This window comes from Garra rufa, chromosome 25 (genome assembly GCF_049309525.1).
Source record: "Garra rufa chromosome 25, GarRuf1.0, whole genome shotgun sequence".
Taxonomy (NCBI): Eukaryota; Metazoa; Chordata; class Actinopteri; order Cypriniformes; family Cyprinidae; genus Garra; species Garra rufa.
In genome coordinates, this window is record NC_133385.1 from 27,727,628 (window position 1) to 27,751,870 (window position 24,243).

Below are 24,243 nucleotides of genomic sequence, written 5' to 3' on the forward strand. Positions count from 1 at the left end.
TACATCATCTTTTGGGAGAAGCCTATGTCATTTCCGGTCAAAAAAAAAAAAAAAAAAAAACTTGCTGGTTGAATAAAAATCAGAATTTAGGGTATGAATAATTTCGGGCTTGACTGTATATCCAAATTTCTCCATTTAAGTCTCACTTCCTTTTAAAACGTTAAAAATCATTGGTCGTACGAGCTGCAATGAGTGATAAGCTTAGTTAGAACAGAAAACATTCATCTGAAAATGGACAAATCAAGGCCACATGTGAAACTTTCATCCAAAGCGAGAAAGAAAAACCAATTCGATAGTTCTGGTACATTAAAATCATGTATTAATGTCCATGGAAATAAAAAACATCGGGGTAACACTGAATGAAACGGAAGGTCTACCCTTCAGAGGTAGGTAGAGCTGTACATGATATTTCCTAAAAGAGTTTCCAAAGCAGGAGCGCAGGAGAGGCGGAATGAAGGGGAAAAACACGGATATTGCAAATATGATTTAAGCTAGATCATGTGCTGGTGCTACAATTACCGGACAGTTCAGAAAGAGACAAAGCATTGTTTTTTTTTTTCTCCACAGAAAAGCAATTTAAAGCACATACAGTATTGTACATTTCATCTATACTCGTATATAAAAACAAACTAGGAACAGAAAAGTTAAAATCCCCGAATTAGGACCGACATGGATAAATGGTAAGTAAGCGGTCAGTAACCGAAAGCCACGACTAGAGACTAGATTGAAATTTACAAGTGAGCGTTTTATGATGTTTTCCACACGTGGGATGTGATTTCACCGGATTACGAGGAAAAAAGCTAGAGCGAAACAGATAGGCCATTAAATATACATAAAATCTAGAGTAAAAAAAAAATATGAATAAAAAGACCTCGAACTAAAAAGGAATGCATAATGGAAATTAAAACCAAAGGGCAAGTCGTGTTTTACAAACTTGACAGGAAAAAATATATATGTACAAATGTTATATATACATATACACACATAGTTGAATGTATATAGTCATGTTTTATATATTTCTATTCAACCGCTCATTCTCGTTGAAGTAAAAGCCAGTGGCCTGGAAGGGCAGAGAGGGTCCCTTTGAGCACCAAAAGGACTGACGCGAGTCCACTTTACTTTAAAGTCCGAATCGGGCATAAACTCCACCGGAGAGTCGAGACGGACGACCGATCAAAAGTGATCTTCTCCGCTCCCGCCTTCGGGTTTCCATAAATGTGTGTGTATAGAAAACGTATGCATACATCGAGTCTTTTGTTTTAAAACATTTGTCCTTAGCCCCGTAAACCTAACCCTCCCACCCCACATAAAAGGACGCCCGTGTGGGCAAGTCTGTAGTTGAAATCCTTATGGCAAAGAGTTTGTGGCAAATTCTCCTTCCCCCCCCACAATGGTGTAAATTCCCCCACTGCTTTAAAACAGTCAGGTTGGCAAGAAATGTTCGTTTCGCTGTGACGTTCAATCTGGGGGTAGGAGGTCGTGCAGGCGAAACCGCTCTCTTATTTGTGGCCGAACGTCCTCGTTCTGGAAGGAAGACACAAAAATGACAGGGTGTAAAATTATTTTGAACTTAAAGGGGAAGTGTGTCATTTCTGAATCCACATGATACAGGAATAAACAGTTTATTAAACATTCTCAATGGTTTGCCTGATGTTTAAAAAGAAAAAAATATATATATTCAAGTATTATTTTTAGTTTTTTTATTTAGTATTACTGTTAATTCTAATTGCAAAGAATTATTATTTAATAAATTCATAAATAAAAGTACATTTGTATAATAAGGATGAATTAAATAGAACAAACATGAATAATATAATAAACAAAATTAATTATTAAACATTTAAAAAATATATAAATATTTAATATGGTTAATATTAAACATTTAATGTAAAAAAAAATATATAATAATAATGAACTTGGATTAAGTGTGTAATTTCTGAATCCACATAATAAATGAATAAACAGTTTATTATAGCCATCAACCAATTTCTCAATGGTTTGCCTAATGTTTAAAAATAAATAAATTTGGAAAAACAAATAAATCAAATCACATAGTCCTTAAACAAAGACACTAAAATGTATGATATTAAATTTACTTCTGTATATCGGCATTTTACTATTAATTTAAATAAAAAAGTATTCATTGGAATCTGTGGTTTGAGTTATCATTAATATTATTTTAAATTAATAAATTGCAAATAATTCTTATTTAATAAATTCATTAAATTTAAAATGTTACTTTCATATTGAAAAAAAAGCAATAATTTTGAACTTAAAGGGGAAATAATTGTAATTTCTGAATCTACATGATAGCCAACAAACAATTTCTGTTGTGTTTTGCTTGATGTCAAAAAATAATGAATATAAATATTTATATATAAAAATATATAATCACATAGTCCTTAAACTAAGAATGTAATAAACATGAATAAAATGTTTATTTAAAGATTTATTACATTAATAAATGTAATTTAACATACTGAAAAAGTAAATAAACTATTTTTTTATTTATAGAGGAAGTGTGTAATTTCTGAATCCACATGTTCAGCAATAAACAGTTTATTATAGCCATCAACCAATTTCTCAATGGTTTGCCTGTTGTTTAAAAATAAAGAAATTCATTTTAATTTATAAATTGCAAAGAATTATTTAATAAATTAATAAATAGAAGTACATTTTATAATAAAGATGAATTTAAAATAACGAACATGAATAATATAATAAACATAAAAAATAAATTTAAAAAAATATTACATTAATCGTGTCAGCTGCACGATTGAAAATAAAGTAAAAAAAATTCAACTTGGGGAAGAGTTTAATTTTTGAATCCACAGGATAATAACAGAAATAAACCGTTTATTATAGCCATAAACCAATGGTTTGCCTAATGTTTAAAACTTTTGTGAATTGGCACAGAAACAATAATGTACTATTAATTTAAATAAAGAAAAAAATAATTGTGAATCTGTGGTTTAAGTTATCATTATTATTATTATTATTATTATTACTATTCATTAATAAATAATTCTTATTTAATGAGTTCATAAATGAAATTAAATTTTTTAGCTACACTATCGTATTAAAAAAAAAGTAAAAAAAAAAATAATAATCATCATTTTGAACTTAACAAATAGTTGTAATTTCTAAATCCACATGATAGCCAACAACCAATTTCTCAGTGTCTGCCTGATGTCAAAAAATAATGAATTAAAAAAAAAGAAAAGAAATCGCATAGTCCTTAAATTAAGACACTATAAATGTATTATATTAAATATGAATAATCTTTTTGTAAATTGGCACAGAAACAAAAAAGTTTAATATTAATAGAAAAAGAATGAACAGAATTATGAATCTGTGTATTGAGTTATTTTCTAATTATTAAATTGCAAAGAATTCTTAAATACATAAAGGGTTTTTTTATAATAAAAATGAAAACAACAAACATGAATAATATAACAAAATAAATACAAATAAAATGTTTACTTAAAGTTTTTTTTTTTTACTTTAATCGTGTCAGCTGCACGATCATATTATTATTTTATTCATATTATTATCATATTATTATTATATCATATTTTAACTTAAAGGGGAAGTGTGTAAATTCTGAATCCACATTATGCAGAAATAAACAGTTTATTATAACCAACAACCGATTTCTCACATTTTTCTCAAATTTGTCACATTAAGACATTAAATATGAATAATAATTTCGTAAATAAAAGTTCTAAAAAAAAAAAAAAAAAAAATCTAAAAACAGAATTATTAAAGTGTGTCTTCTAAAATAATAATATATTGTTGTTGTTCCATTGTTTAAAAAAATATTGCAAATTAATATTTAAAATAGTTTCATCTAGATTAAAGTATCTATAAATCTATATTTAAAAACTAAAATTAAAAATAAATTATAAAAATAGAAAAAATTCACAAAGGTAGTCACAGTAAGACATTTACAAACATACTAATACTAAATTGCCATAGCAAAAATGCACTGTTCAAATCAAAAGCTCAGGTATTATAAATAAATCAGTATTATAAAAAAGGTGTGTTTGAGTTTTTGAAACAATTTATTATCATTTGTATTTTTTTATTACTATCATTATCATTTCTAATAATTGAACTAAAAAGAAACCTCGGCAACACTTTACAATAATGTTCATTAGTTACCATTAGTTAACCTGAACTAAGAATGAACAATACTTCTACAGCATTTATTAATCTTAATATTAATTTCAGCATTTACTAGTGCATTATTAAAGTTATGTTTAACACTAGTTAATGCACTGTGAACTAAAATGAACAAACAATAAATGACTGTACTTATTAACTAACACACAAAAAAATTAATAGTGTAATAAAATGTATTGTTCACTGTTTATTCACGTTAGTTAAATACATTAATGTTAACAAATGACACCTTATTGTAAAGTGTTACCTGAAATCTTAAAAACTCCTTGAATTTTGCAAACAGCAAAGATGAAACTAGTATAGGAGAAAGTATTTCTAAAAATAGTATTTGAAAAGCAGCGCAAACAAGAGACGAGCCACACGTACCAGTTCTACCAGCTTCTCCAAAAACGGCACCAGCTTTAGGAGCTCATTGTCATTCTTGTCCACAAACCAACTCTCAATGGGGATCCCATTGGAAAGCTGCAATGAGAGAAGCACATCCTGAGCTTTACATACTAATAACTCAGCACAGACCAATTCACTCAAGGCGGCTTCACAAACCTGGTAGGCAAAAGCCTGAGGCGAGTTGTCTATGATCACCGTCTTGGAGAGATCTCTCCCAAGGATGTTAAGGTCTTTGATGTAGTTGCCTTGGACGCATACGCAGTGCTCGCGAAACAATCTGTGCCTGAAATACCACAGGAAAGGCATTTAATGCTCACCTTAAACATCTTACAACCTGAGAATCGACACACACATTTGTTCCCATCACAGTATTGGTGGAAAAGGAAGCATGCAGCTTCAATTTAATGCCTTGAAAGTCACTTTTTATATTTATTTTCATTGAAGAGGGAACTGAGAACTGACCTAACCAGCTGTTTTTTAGGATCCAGGATGTTCAGCAGCTTGTCAGCATACACCTTCTTGGAAGCAGTGAAGAGAATAATCTGCGGATAGATTAAGGTTACGTCATTAATGTGAAAGCAATAGACCACATCATTAGCAAGATATTCAATAACAGCATGACAGGACTGAACACGCATATGAAGGACCAATAATTAGGGACTCTTGCACAATATATTTCTTCTTTTCTTTCCTTTCCTTTGTCTAAATTGATATTTGCAAGTTTTGCACCCCTGCAACCATTATCTGCAAGGTCTAAAACAGTTTAAAAACCTGATGTGTGAAAAAACGAAGTCAAAACAGAAAAAAAAAAAAATAATTTAGTAGCAGACAGAAAATTGGCAACAATTATTGGTTTGTAGTTATGGGATTTTACATGTTAATTAAAAAAAAAAAAACAGATATAAAAGGTTGCAATTTATGTAATGCTGAAAGGTAATTACTCCAAAAATTAGTTTTTTTTTTTTTTCCTGGACAGGTTGAAATTGAAAGTGAAAAAAAAAATTTTTAGAAATAAGTTTAAGCACTAAAATTATTACCTGGAAGTAAATAAACAGTAACACTTTACAATAAGGTTCATTAGTTAACATTAGTTAAAAACATTAGTTAGCATGAATTAATAATGAACTGCACTTGTACAGCATTTATTAATCTTTGTTAATGTTAATTTCAACATTTACTAATACATTATTAATATCTTGTTAACATTAGTTAAAACAGTGTCAACTAACATGAACAAACAATGAACAACTGTATTTTCGTTAACTAACTTTACTAAAGATTAGTAAATACAGTAACAAATGTATTGCTCATGGTTAGCTCATGTTAGTTAGTACATTAACTAATGTACCTCATTGTAAAGTGTTACCAAATAAAATAAAACTTAAATAATAATAAAACATAAATAGATTAAAAATAACAAAATAAACAAGACAAAGTTAATATTGCTTACTGAAACTTAAAATAAAAATAAATAAATTAAAAAGTGACAACAAAATAGTATAAGCAAATAAAATTATTATCTGGAAGTAAATCAACTAAAACTGAAATAATAATAAACCTAATAGTATTTTTTAAAAATAAAAACAAAAAACAGACAAAAGCACATAACTAAGATCCTTAAAATTATATTGAAATGTGTAAAAAATAAATAAATCAAATTGACAGATATAAATAGTTGTAATTTATGTATTTCCTGGACAGGCTGATATTGTTGACAAAAAGTGACAAAAACAATTTAGAAATAAGTTTAAGCACTAGAATTATTACCTGGAAGTAAATAAACTAAAACTTAAATAATATTAAAACATAAATAGATTAAAAATAACAAAATAAATAAACAACAAAATCAAACAAAATACCAAATGCACATAACTAAGGTCCTTGAAATTAAATGGAAATGTGTAAAAAAATAATAATAATAAATAATAATAATAATTATTATTATTTGGAACAGATATAAATAGTTGTCATTTATAAAATGCCAAAACAGGAAAAAACAAGCACATAACTAAGATCCTTAAAATTAAATGGAAATGTGTAAATATTGTTGACTTAAACATCAATAATTTTTTCATTTATTTAAAAATAAAAGTGACAAAAACACAAATTTAGAAGTATAGGCACTTAAATTAATACCTGGAAGTAAATAAACAAACTGAAATAATAATAAAACCTAAGTAGTATTAAAATAAATAAATAACAAAACAAAAAAGCAGAACAAAACACATAACTAAGATCCTTAAAATTAAAATGGAAAGTAAAGAAAAAATGAATGAATAAAAATAATTGGTATAATTTATGTAATGCCAAAACTTAATCGCATGCAAAATGTGGGACTCCAAAAAAGTTATTATTGACTAAAAGTTAAATTATTAAAAACTTTTTTAAAAATAAATAAATACATTTTAAAGTGACAACAAAATTTAGAAGTATAAGCAAATAAAATTATTATCTGAAAGTAAATCAACTAAAACTGAAAAAATAATAAAACCTAATAGTATTTTTTTTTAAAAAAAAAAAACAAAAAAAAAAACAGACAAAAGCACATAACTAAGATCCTTAAAATTATATTGAAATGTGTAAAAAAATAAATAAATCAAATTGATAGATATAAATGGTTATGTAATGCCAAAATGTAATTACATGCAAAATGTGGGACTCCAAAATAATGTTTTGTTTTTTTAGACAAAGTTAATATCATTGACAAACATCAATTATTAAAAACATTGTTCAATTAAAAATAAACACACAAATAAAAAGGTGACAAAAACAAAATTTAAACTAAAACTGAAAAAATAATAAAAACTAAGTAGTATTTAAAATAAAAATAGGCTCTAGAAAATGTTTCGTTCTGTTTTTTTTTTCTAGACTAAGTTAATATTGTTGACTAAAACTTAATTAAAAAACAAAAAGTGACAAAAACAAAATTTAGAATTAAGTTTAAGCACTAAAAGTATTACCTGGAAGACTATAAATGCTAAAACAATTACATGCAAAATGTGGGACTACAAAAAATTTTTTTTTTTTTTCCTAGACAGGGTTAATATCATTGACTAAAACTTTTAATTAAACACATTTGTTCAATAAAATAAAATATAAATTTTGGAGTAAGTTTAAGCACTAAAATTATTACCTGGAATTAAATAAACTAAAACTGAAATAACAATAAAACCTAAATAGAACAAAAAAAAGACAAAAGCACATAACAATGTTACTTAAAATTAAACTGAAATGAGTGAAAAGAGACAAAGACTAAGACTTAAAATAACTAATATACAATTCAACACTTTCCAAAATGAAGTTCAACAGATTGTTGTACTAAATAGATTTGTAATGTGTAGTAAATCGTTTGTTAGATCATTTTCACACATTTAATAGCTATCTTTCAAAAGAAAGTGCCTTTATTGCAATGATAAAGTAAAGGGACACACATTTGTATGTTTTTCGTTGCACATAAGCTTCATGATAACCTTCACGACAACCTCAAAAATAAAAAAAAATATTTATTTTAAGATTTATTACATTATCACATTGAAAACAACAACAACAAAAAAAACCGTACTCACCTCATACATTTGAGACATGCGCTCCAGGAATTCTCTAAAGAATGGCCGTAACCGGACGTACACCTTTAGGAATAAGAGAGCAAATCACCATTACTGCTACATACAACCCAGTGCAAACCACAATTGAAATAATGAGATGCTTTTTTTGTACCTGGTAAATGACATCTTGGAAAAGCACAGGGAACGTCAAGGCTGCATCCTCCAATTCATTAAGGCTGCAGTGGACCAAAGTCTCATCCTGGAATAAAACAACAACTTAATCCTCACATCAAAAACGCTTGCATCACCAGACTAAGCCCAATGACGGACAGCAACTTACTAGATCCAGAACGAGAGAAAACTCAGGCGTGCTCCTGGTTTTGAGAGGGAGCGCAGGCTTACGGGTGAGCTGCTCTTCAGTCAAAGGTGGCACGTGTTTGATGAAGAAATAACTGGAAGACAGAGACAAGTTAGCGCATGAGTCTAAACTCTGGGCTCTAAAGTGCGACTATTTCAGACTGAAAACTGCGTGCGACTATGACCCGCTCAGCATATTTGTGTTTGCAGTGAGAAAAGCTTTCAACGTGTTTTTGCAATGTCAAGTCATGTATCACAGACACATCTGACGAATCCTTTCATAAACGAAATGTAGAGAGTGTGTAAACAAGAGATTGATTGTGCAGTGTAGAGAGCTTTGTTGATTATAATGGCTTTGTGAGATGGCGAAGAACTGAGATGAGTGACTGCTTTTAATGATTTTGAAGGGAGTCTGTAAATGAGATATTGACTTAATACAAGTTAAATAAACAAGAAGTTAATATTGTTGTCTGACTATAACACTATTGCCTGATTTTGCGCTATTTCGTCATCAAAAATGGTCTGAAACAAGTCACAATTTAGCCGCTGTGCATCTCCATTTAATCACAGCTGTGTTTTGTTAATGAATGAACTTGCATTTTTAAATGAATCTAGTGAGTCAATGATTCAATTTCCCATTCATAAAAAGTCACTTGCTTTATTTCTGAATGAATCAGCAGCTTGAACAAATCATGAATGAAAATCATCAATGAATGAATGATTCAGTAATTAAATTAGTGACTTGCTGCCACCTACTGGCATATTTAGCTTTATTTTTAAAGTATCTTTTCAGTTATTTAAATCATTTAATATTTCTGTATTCAAAAATATATATTAAATTAATCTCAACGTGAATTTATGAATTTAATTGCACTCATGCCACCTCTGAGCCTCATTAAACATGAAAAAACTTTTGTGCTCTTCTGTGCCACCTCTGTAGTACAAATTAATTTTGTTAATACTGATTTCATTTGATTGGTAACTTATCCCTATTCTACTTGTTCTTATTCTGTTGCTTTAATTAGAAGTTTTTAAAAGCTTAAATATACTTTTTAAAAATTGGACATAAAAGATGAGACACTTTTAATAAAGTTGCCAAAAATGCCATTACAAAAAAAAAAAAAAAATCCCCTGTTAATCACTTTAAGGAGTCAAATATCGGCTCATAATGGTAAGGCAAATTTGTTCATATTTTTTAAATATTGATTAGAAGGTGCTCCTGAAATTTTGACTGTGCTCCTCATTTTTTATGTTAAAAAAAATGATGTCTAATTAATTGAAATCATGAAACTATTCAATAGCAATTTACTAAAGGTTTAACAAAAATAACATTTTCAAGGCTATATGAAATACATTTTAGTTTTTAGTTATATGAAATACATTTAATACATTTTTACCAAATTCTGTTATCCAGTAATTATCTGAAGAAGAAAATGACAGCCAATTAAGTTTGGTTTTATCTGATTATCTGGTGATTTTTGACAAAGACTTGCTAATAAATAAAAAACAAAATAAAATTACATAATTACATGCAAAATGTCAGACTCCAAAAAAAAATGTTTTTTAGAATTTTTTTTTTTTGTTAATATTGTTGACTAAAACAAATTATTAAAAAAAAAAACTTCTTTAATAAAAAAAAATAAAATAAAGTGACAACTAATTTTATAAGTATACGCATTAAAATGATTGTCTGGAAGTAAATTAACTAAAACTGAAATAATAATTAATTCTTAGTAGATTCAGTAAAATCAAAGTTCATATCATTGACTAAAACATTAATTATTAAAAACATTTTTTAAATAAATTTAAATTAAATTAAATTTAAAAAGTGACAAAAACAAAATTTAGAAGTATAAGCACTAAAAATATTACCTGGAAATAAATAAACTAAAACTGAAATAATAAAAGATAAGTAGTATTTAAAAATAAATAAATAAATAAATAAATAAAATAAACAAACAAAAAACAGACTGAGATATGAGAAATGTGTAATAATACAAAAAAAAAAAAAAAAAAATTACCGATATAAACGATTGTAATTTATGTAAGGCCGAAACGGAATTTGGGACTCCAAAAAAATGTTGTTTGTTTTTTCCCCCCCTAGACTAAGTTAATATTGCTGTCAAACTCTTCAATTATGAAACACATTTTTGTTCAATTTTTTTTTTAAAAAGTGACAAAAACTAAATTTAGAATTACGTTTAAGCACTAAACTTGCAAGACTAAAACTGAAATAAAACCTACGTAGAATTTAAAAATAATTAATAACAAACAAAACAAAACAAAATAAATAAATATTTTTGTCTCAAATTAAGTTTCTCTGAATTCAGAACATTAATACCCTATGTAAGATCATTATTTTAAGTTAGGAACACAAGTGCGCCTAAAAGAAAAGTAAGCGTACAGCCATGCTATACTGAGGTCTTTGTTCAAATCAATTGTTTAACTTACGGGTCAAAAACTTCCCAGTCCTCTTCGTAAGTCCCTTCTGCAGGAGGCGATGGCGGCACATCCGGATAACTGCTGTTGGATCCTACGGCTAACCGAGAGAGAAAAGTGAGCATGGCCAGGTTTAAACAGCAGTACTGCTGAAAAACAAGACGACACTCACCAGTTAGCGGTGGCATGTCAGCCTCTGTGACGATCTCTCCTTCCTCTACCGATGTGTCTACGTGAGGCAGCGGTCTAGGGTTTAGTGCAGGGTCAAAGGTCAGCTCACGGCCATCTGTGGTAGTGCTGGTCGGGGTTTCCTCGATCTGCTCCATGTCGAGCTGCTTCACAATCTCCTCCGCTTCAACCGCCTGCCCCGGGGACTCGGAGCCCGCCGTAGCTGGAGGACAAGAGAGAGAGAGAGAGTCGGTTTAACAGTATGATGAAAGCAGAAAGAGCTCAGAATGAACAAAAATGCTGCAGTTTTGCTGGTAAATGCATTGTTTTGGTTCAATGGTTTCGGTTTGCAGCAGGTGCCACTGATTAGATGGCCGCACCTGAACCTGAGGGTCTCAGACGGCGGTGAATCCTGCACAAACGCCTGAGCTCAGAAATGCTGCAGTCTAAATTTTAGCTCTGCTATGACCAAAAAATAAGTCCTATATGTCTCTTTAGATATTTTAATGTGATTTCTGATGGTCTTCGTCTGGTTTGGAGTGCTGGATTTCTTTAAAAGGCAACATGAAATAATATTCACAACCAGTGTTACTTCCATATGTGATGCATTTCTGATTCAGATCAGAATCTTGAGGTAAGAAAAAAAAAAAAAAAAAACTATTTTAGAGCATCTCTGTGTATCCCAATGACAAATATGCTTTTCCAAGTTTATCTTCATGTGTTGTTGCTGTAACTTATTAAATTAGCCAGCATTAAATTAGTGCATTAAATAGATTTTAAAAGGGGTGCACTAGTGGCCTAAAACAAATGTCTCAATTGCTATATTGTGCACTGGTGATTTACAAATCATACATGAAGATATGTTTTTATCTGTGTCCCTACTTAAGACCAGGGGTCAGACTAAAGTGCGAAGTTTTTAAATATTTTCTCAAGGATATCTTATTTTTTCTTCAAAAGAAAATGACAGCCAAATGAGTTATTTGATTATTTGGCAATTTTTGGCAGACTTTAAACAAATAAATAGCATTTTGGATTTAAACAAGTTTCTCTGAATTCAGTGAATTTAATTTAATGTTTTCAGAACATTAAGATGTTTCATAAGATCTTAAATTCTTAAATTTTGGAATGGTTGGAATTCTTACATTTAATCTTAAGTTTGAAAAAGATAATGAAAATAGCAGTTAAGAAGAATTTTATTTATTTAATTTTATTTTATTTTTAGAATTTCGATTATTGGCAAAGACTTGCTGATAAACAAAAAAATAAAATAAAATAAAAACAGTTTCAAACAAAGTTTCACTGAATTCAATTAATTTCAATTTAAATGTCTTCAAAACATTAATACACGTCATAAGATCATTCTTAAATTTTGGAATGGTTGGAATTCTTTTATTTAATCTTAATTTTAAAAAGAATGAAAATAGCAGTTAAGAATTTTATTTTTGTGTTTTGTGAATTCAGGAACGTGTGTAAAGAAAATAAATACGATCAATATTGATTTCATGATTACTTTAAGTGTGATTTAAATAATTATAATTTATTTATATTTATTTATAATTAATAATAAAAAAACAAGTATATCAAAAGGTCTGAATAGATAGAACTAGATTTGATGACATCAATATCTTAGGGCCCTATGAAATCGACAGAATTTTTTTTTACAAATTCAGGATTTTTTTTTTTTAATGTTCCCCTTTTTTTGCAGTTAAATTTTTCTTGACACTGTTTTAATGGTTAAATTTAAAATATTAATAAAAAATCATGTCTAATTAATTGAAATCATGGAACTATTCAATAGCAATTTACTAAAGGTTTAACAAAAAATACATTTTCAAGGCTATATGAAATACACTTTTTAGTTTTTTTAATCAAATTCAGTTTTATTTTTTACCAAATTCTGTTTTCCAGTAATTATCTGAAGTAGTAAATGACAGCCAAAAAAGTTTGGTTTTATCTGATTGTCTGGCGATTTTTGGCAAAGACTTGCTGATAAAAAAATAAAAAAAATAATAAAATAAAGTAAAATAAATACTTCTGTTTCAAACAAAGTTTCTCTGAATTCAATGAATTTCAATTTAATGTCTTCAGAACATTAATACACTTCATAAGCTCATTCCTAAATTTCGGAATGTTTAGAATTCTTACTTTTAATCTTAAGATAAAAAAAAAGAAAGAAAAAAAAAAGAATGAAAATAGAAAATCTAGTTTTAATTTTTCTGGATTCGTTTTTTTTCCTAGACTCGAATATTAATCAAAAAGCATGTGTAATTAACTGAAATCATGAAACTTACACAATTTAACAGCTATTTATTAAGTCTAACAAAAATGACATTTTCAAGGCCCTATGAAACACATTTTAGTATTTTAAATTCAAATTCAGTTTAAAGGGGCTATATGTAACTTTCTGAAATTTAAACTCAAAAAACGGAACTGCTCTGTGAGCTGACAAGGTGTCAGTATGCTCATCAGGAGATGTTTGAGTCATAAATGATCAAATAAAAAAAGCTATTGTTACGTTTATTTTGGGGAAAAAGTTACATATAGCCCCTTTAATTGTTACCAAATTCTGTGTTTACAAGTTTAAAATAGTTTAATTCAATTTTAATGATCAAACTCATCTCTAATTAATTGATTTTATAAAACATGGCATATTGATATTTTTTGTTTATATCTTTTTTCCCCCAGAAATACTGTTTCGTTTATTCAATTTTTTCCAGTAAATAACTTCTGGAAAATATTTCTTAATAAATAATGTTGACTTAATTTTTTTAGTAGCAGTAGTATTATCATTACATTGAGTAATATATTTGTCATAGTTTCATCAAGTTAAACCAAACCTTTATTTTGACAGGTTGCTGTTAAGTCCTTCAAGGTTCTGTTTATATACATTATGGTAGTTTTTCTCAAAAGAAATATAACCAGTATACAAGGTAAAATGCTCATGAAGTGACTTTTGATCATGTGTTCATGTACTCATATATTGAGGTGGTAGAGGCTGAAAACACTGCGGGTGTCACACACACTTCAGTTTGAGTGTAGTAAACAAACCCACGGATCTGTGCCATTCATTCACACAAATACACAAAACATGCAGGATTCACATTTATAAAAGACACTAGTCCATATCGCATTTTGAAGTGTACTTACCTACTTTTGCTTCATTAATTCCAAATATAGGCGTTATACAGTAAATTCTATTTTTATGACTGGATTCTGCAATCCCGTCTCGTTGTTATTTAAGTACATGCATTTATCAGCTGACAAGTGAGATCACAGTCCTTTACCGTTTTTGTTGGCGGGTGAGAAGAAGCTAAAAACAGGAGAGAAGATGGTTCCCAGGAGGGTGGTGCGGGGCGGACTGCTCGGAGTTTCCGTCTGCACCTCCAGCTTCCCGTTGGGCTTCACTGGCTTACTCTGACCTGTCATGGTATCTGAGCAGAAGAAAATGAGAAACATTCAAGACCAAGAGAACACTGGCAGTCAGCACAACTACTCACAAAGTTCAATTCACATACAGAACTCTTAAAGGGACAGTTTAACCAAAAGCAAAACATGTATTTTCAAGTTGTTTAAAGCCTGTATGATTTTTTTTTCTTCTTCTGCTGAGCACAAAAAAAAGATATTTTGAAGAATGCTGATAACCAAACAGTTGACGGTAGGCGTAGTATTTTCGTATCCATACTTTGGAAGTCACTGGCAGCTGTCTGGTTACCCATATTCTTTAAAATATCTTCTTTTGTGTTTAGCAACTGAAAAATCATACAAGTCTGGAACAAATTAAGGGTGAGTAAGTGATGACAAATTTTCATTTTTATACAAACTACCCCTTTTAAAGGATTAGTTCACTTCCAGAACAAAAATTTACAGATAATTTGTGTCTAGTTGATGTCTTTCTTTCTTCAGTCATAAAGAAATTATGTTTCTTGAGGAAAACATTTCAAGACTATTCTCCATATAGCGGACTTCTTTGGTAGGGTTGGGTACCGAAACCCATATGACCGTTATGTACCGGACCGAAACAGAACGCAAATTTTGGTGCCTCATTTCGGTGCCACTTAAGTGCCTGAACCGTCAATGGAAATCTTCTGGTGCTATGACACGGATGCAAGAAGCATTGATTTGTCAACATGCATGATCGCTAGTTAAATTTAAATACTAGGGCTGGGCAATTTGGCTTAGAATCAAAATCTCGATTAATTGAACATTTTAACCCGATTACGATTAATGAACGATTATTTTATTTATTAATAAAATAATATTTAATTATATTTATATAATATTTATTTTTTTGCCCCCATAGTTCACTGACAAGTTTTGTACAGTTAATATGTTCACATATTACAAGCGAGAGATTTTTGGATGAAGGGTGCATTACTTGATTTTAAAATAATTGAAGGAAACACACTATCTACGATCTATGATTATTAATTGAACATCAGTGTTGAACAACTGAAATTAAAGCAAGCATTGCTTAAAACGAAAAGTCACATTTTTCTTGAAAATAAATAACTTGCACTATTGGAAACAAAATAAATAATTTTCAATGTTTTTCATCTTAAAAGTAGAAAATAAGCAGTATCTCCTCTAAATAAAATTACCCTTGTATATCCTGTAAATACTTTTTACTGTATAAATACTGTTTAAGCTCTCCATCGACATGTCGGCGGAATAACGGAACGGAGCGCTAGTGTTTTTTAAAGGGAAAGTAATTGAAATAATCTTCCTGGAAAAATTTTAACGATTATAGGTTCTGAATGTCGATTTCGATTATTTTTCGATTAATCGCCCAGCCCTATTAAATACTGCATTCATGAGGTGTCAGAATGATCAGAAAAATTATTTCCTGAATGAGAAAACTCAGGTGAACGTCAGAAAGCTTTGATGATACAAATCCAAGACATCTTTGTAGTTACTGACCATTTTCACATTTCGAATTAAAAGCACAAATCGTCGGGAAATGAAACCATCTGAGAAGCGCGTGAATGCAGCAGCTATCGTTACTCTTGCTCTGACTGCAGCAGGTGGTCTGCCGTTAGCTTAGCTAGCTACATTAAACACGCTTAACTTAAAATGCCAAAAACTAAATGTTCTAAAGTGTGGCTATATTTCACGAGAAATGATTCAGACACTGTGACATGCAGCAAATGTTTTACAATAGTTGTGTTTAAGGGGGGAAAAACACGTCAAACTTAATGAAACATTTGAGGGCACATGGAATAAATTTGGAAGCAGAGGGATGTACCGTGTTTGACAGTTTGCGGACATCAGCTCTAGTCTATGCATCCCTGCCTCTGCTGAATTATTTTTTTTCCCGGTGGGGATAAAACATCCCGTGAAGCTCTCCTACATCCTGATGTAAATCGTCTAAATCGAATTTTTCACGATCAGCGCTTTAAAGTCCTGTTCTGAATCAAATGATTCACAGTACTTGCATTTAAGTTTCGTTTTCAAATCAAATGAATCAAATGATTTGCGATCCGATTGGAGCGCTTCGAAACAGTGAATCATTCTGCGACGCAGTGGTTTACTAATTCGTAAATAGTTTCAAAAAGCTCTGTTTATACTTTGCTCACTTTCTCTATATAATTTATTCGTTGTTTGGAATGAAATCATTACAATTAACAGGCCTAACTTACAATGTTTTTTTATGAAATTGTGATCACATTAGACAGTTTTCTTATTAAAAACATTTCATGACGTGACACAACAGATTACACTAACAGTTTGGTCAACCTCCCACCTGTAGGAAGAGAAAAAAGGTTTTCAAAAGCATCCACCCTCTGCCCCCTGGTTTAGACTAGAAGGGAGACAAATCTGACCACTGGGCATGCGCACATCAATCTAACATTATTTTTTATCACACTGTACAACAATAATACTGTTTTTGTATTATAGTAAGGGCTAAGTTTAGGCTTGGGGTAGGTGTAGACATTAAAAAAAAAAAAAAAAATCTTTTAGGTAGAACAATTAATTTCATTGTTAGTTTCCGGTCTGAGCTGTATCCCTTTTTGCCACAACCCTGCCCCCTGCCCTAGTCTTACCAGGACATGCAATAAGTCAGGAGAGGTGTCCTATTTTGCCAGAGAAGGCAAATATGGTAATATTTCTGCAAAAGAACTGCTGAAATTTGAAGCTGTTAAATTATTGTAGTTGGGTTAGGTGGCTTAGGTTTTATTGTTGTTGTGTTTTGAATTTATTTAAATATTAATGTATACTTTAAACTTATTACATTTTTCACTAGGGATGCACCGATACGAATCGGCCGATCATGCTTGCGCGTTTTGTCAGTAAAGCCGGTTCTGTAATCAGCGGTAAATGCCATCAGGTGCGTGATTTCACGTTGAGCCGTATATACTACACACAGCCGTTGTTTACCGAACCGGCTTTACTGACAAAACGCGCAAGTGATCGGCCGATACGGATCAGTGCATCCCTATTTTTCACTTTAAAATAACTTTTTTTGTCCAATAAAAAGATGTTCTTGTGTCATCCACCATTTTGTGGCTTTTTTTAAAAGTATCGATTTAGCACCGGTATCGAGAAAAAAAAAAAAAAAAAAAAAACAATACCCAACCCTATTCTTTGTTGCCTGCAAGTTTGAACTTCCAAAATGCAGCTTCAATTGCCTGAGTTACTTCCGTCCAAATATTTTATTTTATTTTACAAGTGTAGAACATATGCGTATAATGGGCTTTAGATTCACCACAGCTTCTCCAACATCCTGAAAATAAATGGTTATATTTAGAAGATATTTCTGGTGTTATAAAATATTGTATAATAATTTTCCAAGCATATTCTTGCCAATATGGTGATAGCATGGTCCTTAGAATTTCTTTTAAACTGTTTCCAATCTTCTTCTATTTTATTACCCAATTCAATTTCCCAATTTCCTTGATATTATATAAACCCCCATCCTTAATTATATCATCTAAAGTTTTTATTTTAATCTCATCTTTGAGATAACTTATGTTTAATAAATCACATATAATAAGAATTCAAAATATAGTTTGGGTATAGAACCTACGTCATTTAGTAAAGATGAGTTCTATCCATTTAGAATATTGAGAATCACAGCTCTTAAAGCAATAACTACATTTTGGAGAAGGCGAGAATCCCCAGCAATAAGTGACTGGTTAGACATAGTGTCTATTGTACACTCTATGGAAAAGATAACATTTGAAATTAAAAGTAAAAGTGTACACTTTGAAAAGATATGGGCCCCCCTAAAATCAAGTATTCATTAAAAATAAAATATATTATAATTACTTTACTACATAATCCTACCTCTCTTTTAATGTATTTGTTTATTACTTTATGTGATTATTAAATATTATCAGTTGATGTTTAAATAATATTATTGGAATTACTAGGAATTGAGGATCATAAGAAATTTGATATGAATATGCGATTGTTTTCTATTTATAAAAAATTGTTCCTCTTTCATTTTCTTAATTTTTTTGCTTTACATATATAAACTGTCCATGTATGTAAATGTTGTTGATACTTTATATAATTTTGTGAATGTGTGGGAAAATGGAAAAGAAATTAGAAGAAAAAATTAGGAATGAAGAAAAAAAAGATAAACTAGAAAGAAAAACTAATTATGTACAAATGTATTGAATGCGTTTTTTTATTTAAAAGACAAAGTATAAAAAATAAAATGCAGCTTCAAATGGCTCTAAACGATCTAGCAAAATTATTAGTTGTAGTTTAATTACAATTTATATACTTTTTAACCTTAAACGCTCGTCTTGTCTCGCTCTGCCTGAACTCTGTTTTGTCCGGTTCAAGACAGTTAGGGTATGTTGAAAAACTCCCATCTTATTTTCTCCCTCAACTTCAAAAATAATTTCAACATCACCCTACATCGCTGCAAAGTACCGACCCAGTGTTTGCAAAGTGAACATGCAAAGAAGATCAAACACCCTTTACAAAAAAAAAAAAAACCTAAAACAGCAATGTAGGGTGATTTCGAAGTTGAGGGAGAAAATGAGATGGGAGTTTGACATACCCTAACTGTCTTGAAACGGAAAAACCTGTTTAGGCAGATCAAGACAAGTGTTTGAGGTTAAAAACTATATCAATTGTAATTACTAATCGTTTTACTAGGTAAGACTTCCTCGTGTGGGATTGTTCACGAACGCATTTGGGATCTTTTTGAAGCCGCATTTAAACTGCATTTTTGGAAGTTCAAACTCATGGCACCATAGAAGTCCACTATATAGAGAAAAATCCTGAAATGTTTTTCCTTAAAAAAAAAAAAAAAAAAAAATATTTCTTTACGACTGAAGAAAGAAAGACATGAACATCTTGGATGACAAGGGGGTGAGTACATCGTTTGTAAAATTGTGTACTGGAAGTGAACTATTTCTTTAAAGGAACAGCAGCCTGATTAATCTGTGTGGGTCAGCACTCATACCTCCATTGACAGGGCCTTTCCTGCGTGTTCTGGGGTTTGCTCTGCTGGGCAGATTCCCACCGGTCGGAGTGGATGTGATCAGATTACTGTCCGAATCACAGTCTACACGGCTTCTCTTAGCAGGCGTGCACTGCTCCACCTGACCATTAAGAAACACAGCTGAAACCAAACCACTCTCGCCTCCACAAAATCATCTCAAACTCAAGTTCAACTGCTAACCTTGACAGCATTGCCTCTGATGAACCGTTTAATGGTGGAGAAAATGCCCGTGTCTCGCTTCTGCATCTTGGCGTCTTCGGGGGACAAATTGTGTTCCACCTCGGAGTGCTTCCTCTTAGTCTTGGCGGTCCGGGCGGACGGGGTGGCGCTCCGCTGCTGAGATGCCTTACGCACTCTCAGCCTCATTGTCCCAAAAGTCACATGTAAGACTGGGAAAGATAAAAAAAAAAAAAAATAGTTGCACTATCATGCTTATTTGCATAAGTTTTAACACCGTTACATTATTAACATTAAATGCGAGATATTCAGCTGCCAATAATACGGCTGTTGGAGAATTCCATTGCGGAGATCAGTCATGGCAACTCGAGGAAAACAATTAGATCTGTCCCCTGCTGCCATTGACAAGAAAGGTCTCCACAGCACCCTACGGGTTTTCTTTAAGAGTGCCAAAAAAGAGAGGGAAATCATCACTCAATCACTTGGGAATAAATTAATGAATACTATGATGGGTTAAACCTGGTTGCAAACCTTGACGCAGATGCTCTTGGGTATGGGATTCGAAAGTTTAACAACTTGGAAGAAATATTCAGTGATAAATTTGTTGGTGTAGTGAACAATCACAAGCTCAAACAAGTTCAATAATGATGTTTATGTAGGCAACCAGACTCAAATCCAGCTCAATTGTTCACTATCCTATGAGTAAAAGTGGCAAAACCACTATTAAAAAAACTGGCATGCAACTGACTTAGCATGGAGAATTATAATTTTTCTAATACTGTCAAATCAATTAATTGCGATTATTCGCATCCTAAATTAAAACCGTTTTTCTGAGCAAAAAAATAAATATCATACTTTTTTTTTCCTAATTTATAGAAGACACCCACTAAAATGTCATTCAGTGTAACAATCTTGTCAGTCATATTTACAACCAAAAACAACTTATGACATATTAAAAGACAAATTACTTTCGCCCTAAATACTAATTGGTTGTATTTCTACATTGTTAAAATTTGCCACTATCCTAGGTTTTGCACATTTGTCAGTAAGAATTTTTTACTCATTCAAAACACGATAAAATTTAATATGCTCCCTTATTCTTTTATATATTTTAATATTTTTACATAAATATTTCATTTATAACATTATAACATAACATTATTTCAAGCAAATTTTGACGTTTCATTTTCTAAAAACGTATTTGAAACCTTAAAAGTAGACACTTTACTTACATTTAATGTGCTTTCTATGGACATAATCACTTTTTTGATTAATCACATCCAAAATAAAATAAATAAATATAAAAGTATTTAAGAAATAAATATTAAGTGTTTTAACTAGTAGTGCAGAATAAGATCACCAATGTTTTTATTTTACAGTACAAATGTAGACTAATATTTGTCTTCATTTTAGTAACTAGAGTAAAAATAACAAAAAAGAGGGTTTAAAAAAAGGTCTGCAATTAAAAAAAAAAAAAACATTTTATCTATTTACTTCCATGGCATGAGGCCATTAATTAATCAAGATCATAATTTATTTTTAATACATTTACTTAAAATACTTTACATCAATATTTTACATCTAACAAAAAAAGTTTACAATCAGAAGTTTGGAATCTGTAAGATTTTAATGTTTTTTTAAATAAATCTCTTCTGCTCATTGAGGCTGTATTTATTTTATCAAAAATACAGGACAAAAACAGTAATATTGTGATATATTATTACAATTCAAAATAACGGTTTTGTATTTTAATATACTTCAAAATATCATTTATTTCTGTGATGCAAAGCTGTATTTTCAGCATCATTACTCCAGTCTTCAGTTGTCATATGATCCTTCAGAAATCATTCTAATATTTCATTTATTATCAGTGTTGGAAACTGCTTAATATTTCTTTGAAACCTGTGAGACTTTCCTCAGCATTCTTTGATGAACAAAAAGAACAGCATTTATTCAAAATAGAATTATTTTCTAACAATGCAAGTCCTTAGTAAGGACTCCTTACTATCACTTTTTATCAATTTAACACATCCTTATTGAAAAAAAGTATTAATTTCTATAAACAAAAAGAAAAGAAAACCAATTACAAACCCCAAACTTTAAACAGCAGTGTATATTGTTAGAAAAGATTACCATTTTGAATAAATGCTGTTTTATATTCATTTTTATCAATTTTGAAAACAGTTAATATTTTTGTGACACTTTTTCAGGATTTTTTGATGAATAAAACCTTAAAAAGGACAGCATTTATTCAAAATGGAAATCTAGATACGCTACCTTTTAAAAGTTTGGGTTCAGTAAAAAAAAAAAATTGATGGAAATGAATACATTTGTTCAGCAAGGATGTGTTAAATCGATAAAAAAGGTTATAGTAAAGATGCATATTGTTGAAAAAGATGCTAATATCAAATAAATGCTGTACTTTTAAACATTTTATTCATCAAATAATCCTTTTTTTTATTAAGTAGCACAACTGTTTTCAACACTGATAATAAATCAGCATATTAGAATGATTTCTGAAGGATCATGTGACACTGAAAGACTGGAGTAATGATGCTGAAAATACAGCTTTGCATCACAGAAAAAAATAATAAAAATAGAAAACCATTATTTAAAATGGCAATAATATTTCACAATATTATTTTTTTTCTGTATTTTTAATCAAATAAACGCAACCTTGATGAGCACAAGAAACTTGAAAAAAAAAAAAAATTAAAAATCTTACTCCTCCCAAACGTTTCAACAGCAGTATATAAATATAGACATGGAGTCTTTCATAAAAGCTTAAAAAGCTATTAAATTGTGTTCTGACACATTAAGAAAAAATATACTTGATATTTTAAATCTTTAAAATAAGTATTAAAGCATATCAACATCCATGTTTGAGAACAGAAATATAAAAAAAAGCAATCATACATATATTCTACAATCATAAAGATGTTAATTATATTTAGAAAGAGGAGTCTAGTCCTTTAAAAGGTTGTGTGTGTTTTCATAATAGCATTGGTATGCGCAGTAGAAGTAAACTAGTGAAAGTCTTCAGATGTGTTTGAAGTGGGCGGGGGTGAATCATGTCTCCTTCATAGCCCGCTTTGCTTATTGAATCTAAACAAATGTAGCCTGCCATTAGCCTGGCGATAATTTCTACCATATTCCCGTGATGTAAAACAACTTATAATCAACAGCCAACACAATAAACCACTAAAAACATGAGCTACTTCAGTATTTGTTGTCAGTTCACAGAGATCGCGCCTTCGAGCTACACTATTAAGCTAAAAATGGTCGCGGCAAGTTAGCAAGCCAATTGGCCAGTGGTTTTGACATCAAAACAATAAAGTCGCTATTAGCAATGGCTCGTAAAATTAGCCCGCCGACTTCGAATTACCAACGCCATTTTTTTTCTTCTTAATAACACATCTTATATGAAAAATAATATTTGAGTCCGAGGGCGTTTTAACGTCAACGGCTAACGCTAACAGATGACTTGTTGGCTGTCTCGCGACACCCGCGCTCTGCGTCTCGTAGCTCGAGATTTTTTATACACAGCAAACACGCTGTGGAAAATGACAAAGAAACGTTTGTAATTATGCTATTACGTTTTATTTATAGATGATTATTTGTTTAAATACGATACAAAACATTCGCGCTGCGGCATCTTCATCTGCATGAAGAACATGTTTCTCACATTCGGAGGGGGCGAGTCGTGAAGACGCGAGATTTCAAAGCACTGCGACCGTGGCGTAGGGTTAAATATTTATTTCTGCATGTATGTGATCAAAATAGGCTCCGTTTAAACACTTACATGCCAAGGGTCGCAACGACACGGTCCAGAGATGGTTGGGGATCTGGCCACGGCGGCTGAGGCGGCCCGCGCTAGTGTCTGTCGGTCACTTCTCTGCTGAGTGTGAGTCACAGAACGACAGATAGATCTGCTACAGCTGCTCGGGACGCCATTTCCCGCCTCCTCTCAGAGGGATTCTTGCGAAGAACCCGGATGACGCTGTATGCTACCGCGCATGCGCACGGATTCTGAAGGAAGGAAGGCGGGCGGCGGTGAGGGGGAGTGGGGTGTATTCATCTACAAAGTTAGACAGTTGTGGGAAGTCTATGGAATAGAAAACATGAAAATAAATAATTGCGAATAAATCTATCTATCATTTGTCTATCAGTATGTCTATTTATCTATCTGTCAATCTATCCTATCTATCTATCTATCTATCTGTCTCTCTGGCCTTCCATCTATCAATCATTTATCTATACCTATCTGTCCGTCCGTCCGTCTATCTATCTATCTATCTATCTATCTATCTATCTATCTATCTATCTATCTATCTATCTATCTATCTATCTATCTATCTATCTATCTATCTATCTATCTATCTATCTATTCATCCATCCATCTGAATGTCTGTCTGTCTATCTCTTTGGCTGTCCATCTATCAATTATTTATCTACCCATCTGTCCATCCATCCGTCTATCTATCCATCTATCTATCCATCTATCTACTCATCCATCCAGCTGTCCAT

General features: G+C 30.8%; 1 protein-coding gene across 1 annotated transcript; it reads right to left on the minus strand.

The window, feature by feature from the left end:
* Nucleotides 1-302: 302 nt before the first annotated feature.
* On the minus strand, nt 303-23,688 carry ctdspl2a (CTD (carboxy-terminal domain, RNA polymerase II, polypeptide A) small phosphatase like 2a). Its single transcript, XM_073831734.1, has 13 exons — nt 23,519-23,688; nt 19,720-19,928; nt 19,501-19,639; nt 14,366-14,512; nt 11,086-11,304; nt 10,926-11,013; nt 8,458-8,569; nt 8,290-8,376; nt 8,139-8,201; nt 5,035-5,114; nt 4,729-4,855; nt 4,552-4,647; nt 303-1,524 (listed from the first exon to the last, which is right to left on the minus strand). The coding sequence occupies exons 2-13, from the start codon at nt 19,903-19,905 to the stop codon at nt 1,459-1,461; spliced, it is 1,410 nt and encodes a 469-aa protein (XP_073687835.1). The 5' UTR covers nt 19,906-19,928; nt 23,519-23,688; the 3' UTR covers nt 303-1,458.
* Nucleotides 23,689-24,243: the final 555 nt, after the last annotated feature.

Coding starts and splice junctions, on each gene's coding strand:
- ctdspl2a (XM_073831734.1), bottom strand. CDS start 19,905: ATGAGGCTGAGAGTGCGTAAGGCATCTCAGCAGCGGAGCGCCACCCCG. Junction 4,856..5,034: donor CCTAAAAAACAGCTGGTTAG/GTCAGTTCTCAG, acceptor GTGGTATTTCAG/GCACAGATTGTTTCGCGAGC. Junction 1,525..4,551: donor TGGAGAAGCTGGTAGAACTG/GTACGTGTGGCT, acceptor TCTTCCTTCCAG/AACGAGGACGTTCGGCCACA.